The following is a 13,287-nucleotide window of genomic DNA, read 5'->3' on the forward strand; positions in this document are numbered from 1 at the left end:
GTCTGTCCCTGGGTTCTTGGTGGTGGGCGTTTCTCTCTCTGGCCACGCCTTTGTTCTGGTGCCGTCCATGCACACCTGTTCCTAATCTGCAGCTCATCACCTGGGGTTATATAAACTCACTGGGTGTGTTTGCTCCTTGCCAGATTGATGCGCCTTGTGCCTTCTCTCCAGCTCTTGTTTTCATGTTCCATAGTCCTGCCTGCCTCAGTGTTTTTTTCAACCTCCTGTCCGTTTTTCTGACCTCTCCAAAGCCCGATGATTTTTGACCTTCTGCTGTTTTTTGTTTTTTTTGACTGCCTTTCTGTGTACCGACCATCACTTTCCACCTCACTAAACTCTTTTGCCAACTAGAACTGTTTGTGTGAGCCTCGAATTTGTGTCCAAACATCCTCAATCTACCCGTCATGTGTATAAAAAGGCTGGAGCCGCCCCTTGGCTGAGTCGGGTTGTTGGAGTGAGAGCAGTTTGAGAGCGAGAGCAGGTGGATCTGCATTGTAAATATGAAGAGAGCTGTATTAAAATTATCATTTGTTCAACTGCAAGTCTTGTTCTTGGAAACTCACAACACTTCATTCTGTTGAAAACACAACAGGTATGATAACAGAACAAATGATGCCAGCAGGCTCGGACTGATAATCTGTGATTTTGGACATTTGCCCGGTGGGCCGCTGCACGTTTAGACATACGTGGGCCGGCCCTCCCATATTTATAGAGATTATGGAAATATACAGTGTTCTTGAACCGCGCGCTGCTGTCAACACGAGGAAAGTCCGTGATCGGTGAAGCTACAGCATTTAATCGGCACAGCTGCAGAGCCACTTCCTGAATTTGTGTCAAAATAAAAGTTCTGTAGTGTTTCATACACGGCGCAGTCTTATTCTAGGTTTCAGTTTTGTTTCCATTTGATCACACAACGGAGACTTACATCGAGCACAATGATTGACATGACCAACAGCCAATGACAATGGAGAAGCATTCAGGGTGGCCAATCAGATTGCAGGAAGAGCAGGCGGCCGCTCCCGCCCCTGTGAATGGATTGAGTCCTCTGCACCGGGACTTATCTCTGCTCTTCTACTGATACAAGGTTGGAATCGTTTTTTTTATCTTAATTAACTGTGCTTTACTTTTGTTAATCTTTAAATGCAACAGCTACGGACTTCAGCTCCTTAATTTGCTGCTGTGTGAATCCTAGCAGTGGTTACACATTAGCTCTCTCTCTCTCTCTCTCTCACTCACTCACTCAGTCACTCACTCACTCACTCACTCACACACACACACACTTTGGAGACACAAAAACTTTTATCCACTTGTGTGCAGTTGCTTCCGTTTTGTCAGACCCTGCGCCAGAAAAAAAAATATTAAGGGGGCGATGAGTTTATCATCACCCCCACCCCCCACCCACCCCCAAAAAATAGTGTGCCCCAGAGGAGACGTGCGCTCCTGGAAAGCTCGTGTATTTACGCTGCACCGTTGTAAGAGACTGACCAAGAGTGAAGAGTGATGACAGTATTTTTTTTAATTATTATTTTAACGTATAGACGCTCGGTCAAGTGATCTCTTGCATACCACAGAGCCGGTGTTCTGTCGAGATGAGGTGCGCCAAATTTCGACACTCTGAGCTGTGACGTACCTTCGCATTGTCCAATGTCGGGCCAAAACATGGAAGACTCGTGGCATAAACCACTGATCTCTACAAAATGGATTGGACCAATCCGATTGGTGCAGAAACCACTGAGCTGTACAAAACATTAACGTGTGACAGGACTGCTCATTTATAGAGCAGTTGTCTGAAGAAAAATCATTGGAAATGTTTTTTTGTTGTTGTTACCTCAAAATTTCTGATTACTGTTAAAAAAGTTTAGAACACTTGTAATTAAAATAGATAAATAAATCAATAAATGGTTCTTTAGAAACCTTTCATCTGTAAATTAAAACCACCTGTTATTTCAGATTAATTTCTTGTTTAACATAAGGAACCTCAGACATTTATTTTTAGACAAATAAAATAACATGGAAACTTGTATATTTTTGAAGTCTGGTAGATTATTTATATCTTATTTCAACCAGAAAAACAAACACTAAATAAATACAAGTGTTTATTATAAATGCAAAAGGAAATAATTTAACAATGACTGCAGTGTGATTGTAAAGTAGGATTTCTGTGACATAAACCTCATGATGTTTTATTTATATATATATATATATATATGTATATATAGTCATTTAAACTTGTAATTTCGTCAAAATATGTAATTGCCTTTAATGTTATCAGGACGCCCCCTTGTGGCACCGGGAACGCGTTTTGTACTATGATCAAGGTGAAATGACAGTGAAAGTGTGTGTTTAGGTGTGTGTTCATGGTGTTTAGGTGTATAGTATTTGTTCATTGGGGGTTCGGTATGGACGGGTGGGTGTGCGTGTTTGGGGGTGGATTCTTCGGGCCAATAGTCGGCTGGTCCCGAGGAAAAATGCCAGGGCCGAAATTTGTTCCCAGTCCGACCCTGGATGCCAGTGAGCTACAATCAGGACTGCTTCCTTGAGCATATCAGCAGTTTGGTGTAGACATGTCGCTAGTCACGTCGAAGCAAAGTTCCTGTTTGCTATAAAAGCTAAGGTATGTTAGCAATCTGGGTCTTCATTTTGTTCATCTGGGGTGCTCATGACTCTGTCAAATAAACTGGAGGACTCATCTGACTGCTCATTCTGTGTCTCATAACCTATCATTTAACCACAACAGGGGGCAGAATTACAGACTGTAGAACTCAAGTGTTTGTTCCTCAGAAGCTCACACACACACACACACACATACACACACACACACACACTCATCTTCAACCGCTTAGTCCAATCAGGGGTCGTGGGGGACTGGAGCCTATCCCAGCAGTCATAGAGCCCACAGGACGGCAGTCTGTCACAGTGCCACAAACAGACACATTCACACCCACTCACACACCTACGGACAATTTAAAGATTCCAGTCCACCTAACCCGCGCGTCTTTGGATGTGGGAGGAAACCGGAGCACCCGGAGGAAACCCGGAGGAAACCCACACAAATTAAACCCATGACCTAAGTCACTGTGCTGCCCTCCTCAGAAGCTTTTGTTGGAAAAATCATTTTACACTTAGTCAGTTTCACCTCATACAACAGAAAAAAAACACCAAACCATTATTAGACTGCTGTTCATAAAAACTGCATAAAATTCACATTGGAAAGAGACATTAACTGATTGTTTTAGTGCTTAATAATAATTTATTTATTTGTAAGTCACTTTTCATTGGCTTTCAAGCAGCCAATGGCAATGATTATGTGTGTAAAAAATTGCACTGAGTTGTATTTATTATTATTAAAACTGCAGCTGACTGTGGACTCAAGAGGATGACAGAGAGTTTCCTGAGGGTTATGGGAACTCTGCAGGAGGACTCAAAACAAGTAGATGCTAAAGTGTCTGACTTTCCCAAAAAATGGTCTGACTGCTCGGGTGTTCCCATAATTCCTCTGGCTTCCTCTCCTGTACTGTGTGGAACGCTGGTACAGAGAAAAGAATCTTTATTGTAAACAACATTCAACAAAATTACCCTGTTACTCCAAAAATTAAAAAAAAATCCCAAAATATGAACTATCAAAACTATTTACACATATTGTTACAGTAGTGACATCACACTGGGAGGAGGTGGTTTCCTGTACGAGGGGAAGAAACACTTAACTGTTTTATCAGGTGGTATCATGAATTTTAATTTAATTAGGGGAGGTGATGGTCTAGTGGATAAGTGTTGGGCTTGAGGCCAGATGATCCTCGGTTCAAATCCAAGCCTCACTGGAAAATCACTAAGGACCCTTGGGCAAGGTCCTTAATGCCCTAGTTGCTCCTGGTGTGTAGTGGGTGCTTTGTATGGGAGCACTCTCACATCAGGGTGAATGTAAAGTGCTTTGAGCACCTGATGCAGATGGAAAAGCGCTATATAAATGCAGTCCATTTACCATTTAGTTGTAAATTAACACTGGATAGTGTTACACATGCCAACAATGGCTGTTCTGGTTCTCAAATTCTGAAGGGTAAAACATAAACACATCAATAAAACAAAGTAATCACTCAAAATCTTTATTTCAATTATTGGCAAAAAAAACCCTGAAATGTTGAGCTTGTAAATCAATAATAATTTTAAACTGTGACAACAATTCATTTCAGACTAATAATGTACCATCTCATAATCAAAAGAAACGCTTTGCAGTTTGTGAAATTCACTTTTTCTGCACAGAATTTTAAATTGATAAATTAGAATTAAGAGACGACACATTTAATAAATGGGTGGGTCTTTTTTCAATATGTAAATGGTTGGAGAACACAATTTCTTTTTTCAAGAGTGACACAAAAATAGTTTGAAAGTCGTCACCAGAAACAAACGAATAAACTTTTAAGATGCTGGGGGTTTTTTACTTGATCTTCATCCTTGACCTTGGAAAAACATAGGTCAGACATCACTGTTTTAGAAAAGAAAGAAAATTAAAAGACCTATTGCTGGTACTTGCTGGTACTTGTTAGGGGCGGAGTTACAGTATACATACAAATTAAAGTTTTTGCAGGTTGGTGAACAAACAATAAACTACATGATTGTCAATATGTTGTAGGATAGTATCATAAAATTAAATGCAAAGCACAGACCGTTATTACATTTCACAACTCCCTGACATAGTTTTCCTCAAAGCTGTGGTAGGTGAAGGGTTCCAGCATAGGGGTGCACTTCTCTTGAACAAGGCAGGCCATCCTGTTGTTGTCACAGCTCCCCTCAGTACCTGGTCTGAGGTAAACACCATCAACCGAGTGGATCGACGGGTCCTCGTCAAAGTAGTTGTGTGGCTGCAGGAGGACCCCACCGCCGTTGCCCATGGTTACAGTATTGGGGATATCCTCTGAGTTAGGAATATGGAGGAAACCAGCAGTCACCCAGGCCTCGCTGAATGGTATGTTCCAGCTTTCACCTCATGAAATATTTGTACCATTGAACTCACAAACATTCATTATTTGTATACTAGTAAGCCACGACCAACCGGTCATTAGAGCCTCAAATGGCTCATATCAGCCACGCTAAGCAACGTATGAGCCATGCAGTGCCGTGTAGCGCAACATCGGTGCACTAACGCATGTTTGGTCCTACCCTACACCCCTCCCACACTTGTTTCCTCATGGAGCAGGAAAGAGAGGAAAAAAAGCCTCCAGATGAAACAGTCCTCTGTGATTCCAGAAGCGATTAGAGGTGTTTTCAGCATCCAAGGTTTGGCAGAAAATGATTATAATCCACTACAAAAAAAAATCACTTTATTGCTTTTCTAGTCATTTTATTTGTTTTCATTCTGCTGCACTCTCCCTTATTTATTATTTATGTCCGTGTTGTCTCCTCCACAATAGTTGTGTTTGGGTTTTGTCATTTATTTGCCACTCACCTTTGGTTGTCTTAGTGATCACCGTCTCTGTCGATTTAGTTCTGTCACTTGTACGCCACTTAATTTCCCACGTGCATTTTTGCTTTCTACTTTTGTTTGTTGCACACCTGTCTCATTAGTTGTTTCAGTATTTAAACTCACTGGTTCTGTGTTCTCTTTGGCGGTTCATTGTCTGTGTCATGGTCATTGTCATCATGTTCCCGTGTCTGCTCTGCGCTTCTTGAGTGAGTATTCTTGTGATCTGTGGATCTTCCCTGAGCTCATCTTGTTATGCCTGGTTTTGCTCAGTTTATTTCCCTGATTTCAATCTTTTTTGTTTGTTTTTTTTGCCTCCAGTGTTTCCTGGGACATTTTTGTACACCTGTGTTCTCAGTAACTGTTGAACTGTTTTCACTTTGGCTCTGCCAGTAAATCACAGTTTTTGTCACATTCTTTGAGTTTTTCCCTGTCTGCATATTTTGGTTCAACATTCCACAAACTGTAACATAGAAATCCTCTGTTTGTGGATTGCTTTGAAAACTTTGTGCTAAAATGCTAACATGGTCGCTGGCCAAAAAGTGAAAAATTTACACATACACACCTCATTTTCAATGCTTTCATCATCTTCAGTGTACTTGCTAAAGTCGATGGCCGGAGTCCACATGTCGTGCTGATTGTACAAACTGCCGGAGCTTCGCTCCAAGTCCTTGTACTTCGTGACAGCAACTTTATATCTGGAGACAGACATTTGCACAACACTACTTTCTGATATGGGAGTCAACCACAGACTGAGATCAGATACAAACTAATGCTGCTAATGTTTGACTTTGATGCATCAGAAAAACTAGAACTAGAAAAACTAGAAGCAACTTTATTTTGCTGTTGTCAAACATCATACACCTGTCTGCCACCTGCTGGATGCTTAGTGAATTCAGGATAGACTATAGAACATTACAAACAGTTGTGGGTGAAATTCAGTCATGGGTCAAATATGTTTGGAAGAAAAGTCCGCAAATATGGCCAACTTCACAATACAGAATCAGAAAATACGCTCAAATGACCTGCAATTCATGGAGGAAATTGCACGTACTGTACCATTGGTTTGGAAGTTGATGATTGTATGAAGAAGTGGCGCTGTTTTGTTTTTGGCCAGAAGACGAAGATGTTTACGATCATGAATATTCACCTGGCCCAGGACATGGCCTTCTCCTCAGGCTGGTTCTCAGGGAGATGGTCCCCGGCAAAGCTGTACACCTGCAGCCTGTAGGAGTGCTGGTGACCCCAGCGGTTGGTTTGGTTACTGGCGATGTGGAGGTAAAGAGGAGTCTTGGTGTTATGACGCAGAGCCGCCTCCTGCATGAAAAAATAGATACTTTAGAATTGTTCTTGTTAATATTGTTGTGTGGGCCGCCAGAAGAGGAGGTACTGCTGGCCCACCACCACCAGATGGCGCCCTGCTTGGAGTGCGGGCTTCAAGCACGAGAGGGCGTCGGAGCAACGGAGAGTGACAGCTGTCATTCATCATCTGCACCAGCTGTCACTCATTCACCACATCACCATAAAAGCCGGACTACAACTCCACCTCCCCGCCGAGAAATCAGCAACCAAGAGCAGTACCAGGGTCGACAGCCGAAGGCAGAGGCCACCTGGGGACTCGGGACTTGGCGGCTCCGGTGTTCTTCAGGCCCGCTGGTGGTGGAAGCTGTGTGGGAATCAGCTCATCTCTCGCCAGAGGTCTCCTATCTTCGAGCCTGCCCACACGTCATCTGGTGTCTCATTGGCAATCCATATCTCTGTCTGTATTCCGTTGTGTGTTTTCACAACATTAAATTGTTACTGGTTGGCTTATCCATTGTCCGTTCCTTTAGCGCCCCCTGTTGTGGGTCCGTGTCACGACACCTTCCCAACAAATATTATTTTAAAAAATACAACAAGCTCAATTCAAAGAGTTTTCTCTGAACTGTTACACCACCAGCAGCCTGAATTGTTGATCCACAGCAGGATGGATCCATGATTTCAAATTATGCAGCAGAAATCCAGATTCACAGCATTTTTTGTTCCAGTTTTTTAGCTGGTGCCCAATGTCATCAAGAAGTGGCACACAGTGTGGTCTTCAACTGCTTCAAGGTTCCACATGTTTAGACATGCTCTTCTGTATTCTGGATGGGCAAATCACACATGCTGCACTTCCCACGATGCCTGACTAATACTGAAGATTGCTAAAAGCATGGAGGTCTTATTTATGATGGTGGTGTTATACCCACGCCTTCCCCAAATCAGTATGCAGAGTTCATTTCACGCTAGAGTATTATTTAACCCAGGGTGTACTTGTCTCTTTCACAATGTGGAATAGGTATTTTTCCCTCTCCAACTATATCTCAAAATTTAAAAACTGGTTTTAGATATGTTCATGTTTCTCAGCATCAACTCACCTAAGATGTCAAGGTCCACTTTGAAGTTGAGGAAATGGGTGTGTATATTTCCAGTGACATTTTCTGCCACCTGAGCACCGTATGGAAATTTTTTTTTCAAATTGAATAATGAGGCGATGTAACCGCTGGCATGAACCTGTGCCTCTACCGAGCCACTTTGATAGAAGATGAAATCCCACAGATAGTCATAGTTTCCAATAGTAGTGACTGTCCGGAAAACTAATGCACTGTTAGATAGTCCGTAGCTGTACATGTTAATGCTGCCAAAGTGCCTTCTTAAAGGGCGGCCTGTGTCATGCTCAAACACGCAAATGGAGTTCCTGCGTTGACAGGGAACACCAGTGTCTACAAAGTGAAAAGTGTCAATATAGGTGGCTGAATAAGGACAGTCAATGCCCCTGACCAACTCATAGGCATGCTGACCAATACCCATGCTTCTATCCAAGAACTTGGTGAGGATGAGATTTGGGTTGGCAGACCCATAAACTGACATAGCCTCTTGGACACTTAGCTCATATATGATCCTGTCACCTTCAAAACGAACATCAAAAACTCTCATTCCGGAAAGAACACTTAGTCCAAAGGTAAAGCTCCAGTCAAGGTAGACAATGTGATTGTTCTTTATACTGAATCGTTTGCCTTGCATGTAAAACTGCTGAGGTCCGACACCTGTGGGCTTCTGTTTGGGTTTGAGCGATGCATAATTTGGAATTGGTTTGTAGATTATTTTTTCTATAGTTCCCGCTTCATAATGGTTCATCAGTTGTGTCAGGTTGTCAAAGTACTGACCATTATAAAGAACATTATCTACACTCCAAGCCAAAGGATCAGTGCTTTTGTGGTTTATTAAGAGCACAAATCCGACTGGATGGATGAAGAAACCCTCTTCATCTCGACAAATACTAATCCACGTCTGTCTGTCCCCAGACTTGGTACCTCTAGGCATGTTTTCATTGTATGCATGGAATACAGGTGTATCCATGCCAAAACTTTCATACAGCAGTGTACTGACAGGTTTAAGAGCACGCTGGAGGAACACTTGTAGATGTGCACGCTCAGCAATGTGCATGGGGCGAGCAGTCAAAGGGATCTCCATCTTGTATCTCTCAAACGTAACATCATGGTGGTAGGTTGGGTGAGGAAGAGGACCCACAACATATTCCTTTATAGTGTTCTTGCCGCCATGAAAAACTACCGCAGTTGCCTCTCTTGCTGGCTTTGGCCCACTGTTATCAAGAAAATGCAAAACCTCATGTTTCTTTGGAAGAGAGAGGTCAATCAGGTACAAGTAATCTGTCGTAGGCGTAGAAGATGGCCCAAACGATATATTCATTCCTGGGATCTTGGACATGTAGTCACGCACTTGAAGATGCTCTTCCACTGAGAGATCCGCAAAGACATCACTGCCTTCATTGTGATCTGCAGATTGGATTGGGTTTGCGTGCTGAGCGGGGCACACTGGCGTGCGCACGGTGTTGAGCCATATCAAGACACAGTTAGCAATCACTGAAGCAACAAGTGCAGCAACCACCAGGTATTTGAGAACTGTGCCAATCAACTGAGAGACCATTTCTGCAGATGTACAGGATGCCTGAGGAGAGAACAAGATGACTGTTTATTATAAAGGGTGACAAAAAGGGCATGGCTGCCAACATCAATGATTTACTATCTGTTTATTCTTACAATGTATTTTATAGATTACCTGTATGCAATAAAAGTCTGACCTGAAATAAGTTGTTAAACACAGCAGGTAATAAAAACTACAGAATGCATACAAAGGAATTCTGACTTATTGCCACCTCAAAGGTGAAGGCCAGAGATAAGAACTGCAATTGTTTAATCACGAAACTCATTTCTGTTGGCTTTTGACTCTGGAATCTCTTTGTGAACCACCAGTGAATCTCACTGGTGGTTGGCTCTCACTGCGGTATTGTATCACTTCCTGTTCCGGAGCACAGCGGTGTTTTACTGTATCTGTTAGCTGTTTAATCTGCGCAGTTAGATTGATCTAGATAACTAGATAACGATTTGTTTCACAGTGTAATCTTCACGTGCCTTAACTAAAGCACTCCCTCTGCTGAATCACCTCTAAATTATTTACACATTATTCACTTTGTGTGTTTTTAGGAATCTGCTAGCTTAGCGCAGCTACTAGCTCTTAGCCAGTTTAGCATGGCGGCTTCGCCTGTCTCTCCCGCACTTTTCTGCTCTGGGTGTGAAATGTTTAGTTATTCCTCGGCCTCCTTTAGCAGTAATGGTACTTGTAATAAGTGTAGCTTATTCGTAGCTTTGGAGGCCAGGCTGGGCAAATTGGAGACTCGGCTCCGCACCGTGGAAAATCCTACAGCTAGCCAGGCCCCTGTAGTCGGTGCGGACCAAGGTAGCTTAGCCGCCGTTAGTTCCCTTCCAGCAGATCCCAAGCAGCCCGGAAAGCAGGCCGACTGGGTGACTGTGAGGAGGAAGCATAGTCCTAAACAGAAGCCCTGTGTACACCGCCAACCCGTTCACATTTCTAACCGTTTTTCCCCACTCGGCGACACACCCGCCGAGGATCAAACTCTGGTTATTGGCGACTCTGTTTTGAGAAATGTGAAGTTAGCGACACCAGCAACCATAGTCAGTTGTCTTCTGGGGGCCAGAGCAGGCGACATTGAAGGAAATTTGAAACTGCTGGCTAAGGCTAAGCGTAAATTTGGTAAGATTGTAATCCACGTCGGCAGTAATGACACCCGGTTACGCCAATCGGAGGTCACTAAAATTAACATTGAATCGGTGTGTAACTTTGCAAAAACAATGTCGGACTCTAGTTTTCTCTGGGCCCCTCCCCAATCGGACCGGGAGTGACATGTTTAGCCGCATGTTCTCCTTGAATTGCTGGCTGTCTGAGTGGTGTCCAAAAAATGAGGTGGGCTTCATAGATAATTGGCAAAGCTTCTGGGGTAAACCTGGTCTTGTTAGGAGAGACGGCATCCATCCCACTTTGGATGGAGCAGCTCTCATTTCTAGAAATCTGGCCAATTTTCTTAAATCCTCCAAACCGTGACTATCCAGGGTTGGGACCAGGAAGCAGAGTTGTAGTCTTACACACCTCTCTGCAGCTTCTCTCCCCCTGCCATCCCCTCATTACCCCATCCCCGTAGAGACGGTGCCTGCTCCCTGACCACCAATAACCAGTAAAAATCTATTTAAGCATAAAAATTCAAAAAGAAAAAATAATTTAGCACCTTCAACTGCATCACAGACTAAAACAGTTAAATGTGGTCTATTAAACATTAGGTCTCTCTCTTCTAAGTCCCTGTTAGTAAACGATATAATAATTGATCAACATATTGATTTATTCTGCCTTACAGAAACCTGGTTACAGCAGGATGAATATGTTAGTTTAAATGAGTCAACACCCCCGAGTCACACTAACTGCCAGAACGCTCGTAGCATGGGCCAAGGCGGAGGATTAGCAGCAATCTTCCATTCCAGCTTATTTATTAATCCAAAACCCAGACAGAGCTTTATGTTGTGTGGGCCGCTGAAGAGGAGGTACTGCTGGCACACCACCACCAGATGGCGCCCTGCTTGGAGTGCGGGCTTCAAGCACGAGAGGGCGCCGGAGCCACTGGGAGTGACAGCTGTCACTCTTCATCAGCACCAGCTGTCACTCATTCAACTCATCACCATCACCATAAAGGCTGGACTGCAACTCCACCTCCTCGCCGAGAAATCAGCTACCTTGGAGGTAACTTCTCTGCTGACTTAAAACTGAATAATAGTCTGAACTCTTTTGCAGCCGTTTTCCTGTGGTGTTGCCTTATCTGTGGGATTGGTGTTTGGTGTGATCAGCGACGGCTTCGTTTCACACCCCAACCAGATAAGTGATTAGACAGGAGCTGCACGAGTGTGTGATTGGAGGTGGAGGTGCTCCCTCCTTACTGAACACAGACTGTGGGATCACTGAGTGTGCATACTCACACTCACCTGTGCTGTTTCTGTTCTCTGCCAGCAGTGCCAGGTCTGACAGCTGAAGACGGTGACCACCTGGGAACGCAGGACTTGGCGGCTCCGGTGTTCTTCAGGTCCGTTGGCGGTGAGGGCCATGTGGGATCCGGCTCAGTTCTGGACGGGCGTCTCCTATCCTCAAGCCTGCCCACACGTCACCCAACGTGTAATTGACTGTAGTAACAAACTGATTGTTGTCTGTATTCCGTTGTGCACAATTTACAATATTAAATTGTTACTGTATGGCTTATCCATTGCCCGTTCTTTTACGCCCCCTGTTGTGGGTCCGTGTTCCTACACTTTCACAACACTTTAATTAATTTGAAAGCTTGACTCTTAGTCTTGTCCATCCAAATTGGAATTCCCAAAAACCAGTTTTATTTGTTATTATCTATCATCCACCTGGTCGTTACTGTGAGTTTCTCTGTGAATTTTCAGACCTTTTGTCTGACTTAGTGCTTAGCTCAGATAAGATAATTATAGTGGGCGATTTTAACATCCACACAGATGCTGAGAATGACAGCCTCAACACTGCATTTAATCTATTATTAGACTCAATTGGCTTTGCTCAAAATGTAAATGACTCCACCCACCACTTTAATCATATCTTAGATCTTGTTCTGACTTATGGTATGGAAATTGAAGACTTAACAGTATTCCCTGAAAACTCCCTTCTGTCTGATCATTTCTTAATAACATTTACATTTACTCTGATGGACTACCCAGCAGTGGGGAATAAGTTTCATTACACTAGAAGTCTTTCAGAAAGCGCTGTAACTAGGTTTAAGGATATGATTCCTTCTTTATGTTCTCTAATGCCATATACCAACACAGTGCAGAGTAGCTACCTAAACTCTGTGAGTGGGATAGAGTATCTTGTCAATAGTTTTACATCCTCATTGAAGACAACTTTGGATGCTGTAGCTCCTCTGAAAAAGAGAGCCTTAAATCAGAAGTGCCTGACTCTGTGGTATAACTCACAAACTCGCAGCTTAAAGCAGATAACCCATAAATTGGAGAGGAAATGGCGTCTGACTAATTTAGAAGATCTTCACTTAGCCTGGAAAAAGAGTCTGCTGCTCTATAAAAAAGCCCTCCGTAAAGCTAGGACATCTTACTACTCATCACTAATTGAAGAAAATAAGAACAACCCCAGATTTCTTTTCAGCACTGTAGCCAGGCTGACAAAGAGTCAGAGCTCTATTGAGCCGAGTATTCCTTTAACTTTAACTAGTAATGACTTCATGACTTTCTTTGCTAATAAAATTTTAACTATTAGAGAAAAAAATTACTCATAACTATCCCAAAGACATATCGATATCTTTGGCTGCTTTCAGTGATGTCAGTATTTGGTTAGACTCTTTCTAATAGACTATTTTCATTAGTTACTTCCTCCAAGCCCTCAACATGTCTATTAGACCCCATTCCTACCAGGCTGCTCAAGGA

General features: G+C 43.0%; 1 protein-coding gene across 1 annotated transcript; it reads right to left on the minus strand.

The window, feature by feature from the left end:
- Positions 1-4,673: 4,673 nt before the first annotated feature.
- Positions 4,674-9,421, minus strand: LOC117528757 (primary amine oxidase, liver isozyme-like). Its single transcript, XM_034191388.1, has 5 exons — positions 7,852-9,421; positions 7,523-7,578; positions 6,606-6,772; positions 6,019-6,153; positions 4,674-4,953 (listed from the first exon to the last, which is right to left on the minus strand). The coding sequence occupies exons 1-5, from the start codon at positions 9,419-9,421 to the stop codon at positions 4,674-4,676; spliced, it is 2,208 nt and encodes a 735-aa protein (XP_034047279.1).
- Between the last annotated feature and the right edge of the window lie 3,866 nt (positions 9,422-13,287).

The sequence above is a fragment of the Thalassophryne amazonica genome, chromosome 16 (assembly GCF_902500255.1).
Source record: "Thalassophryne amazonica chromosome 16, fThaAma1.1, whole genome shotgun sequence".
Classification (NCBI taxonomy): Eukaryota; Metazoa; Chordata; class Actinopteri; order Batrachoidiformes; family Batrachoididae; genus Thalassophryne; species Thalassophryne amazonica.

What these genes read in the sequence shown, in the direction of transcription:
- LOC117528757 (XM_034191388.1), bottom strand. Translation starts at nt 9,421, where the DNA reads ATGGTCTCTCAGTTGATTGGCACAGTTCTCAAATACCTGGTGGTTGCT. An exon ending in AGTGGACCTTGACATCTTAG is followed by an intron (nt 7,579 to 7,851) that starts GTGAGTTGATGC and finishes TTGCCCATCCAG; the next exon opens with AATACAGAAGAGCATGTCTA. An exon ending in AAGCAGTTGAAGACCACACT is followed by an intron (nt 6,773 to 7,522) that starts GTGTGCCACTTC and finishes TTTTTCATGCAG; the next exon opens with GAGGCGGCTCTGCGTCATAA.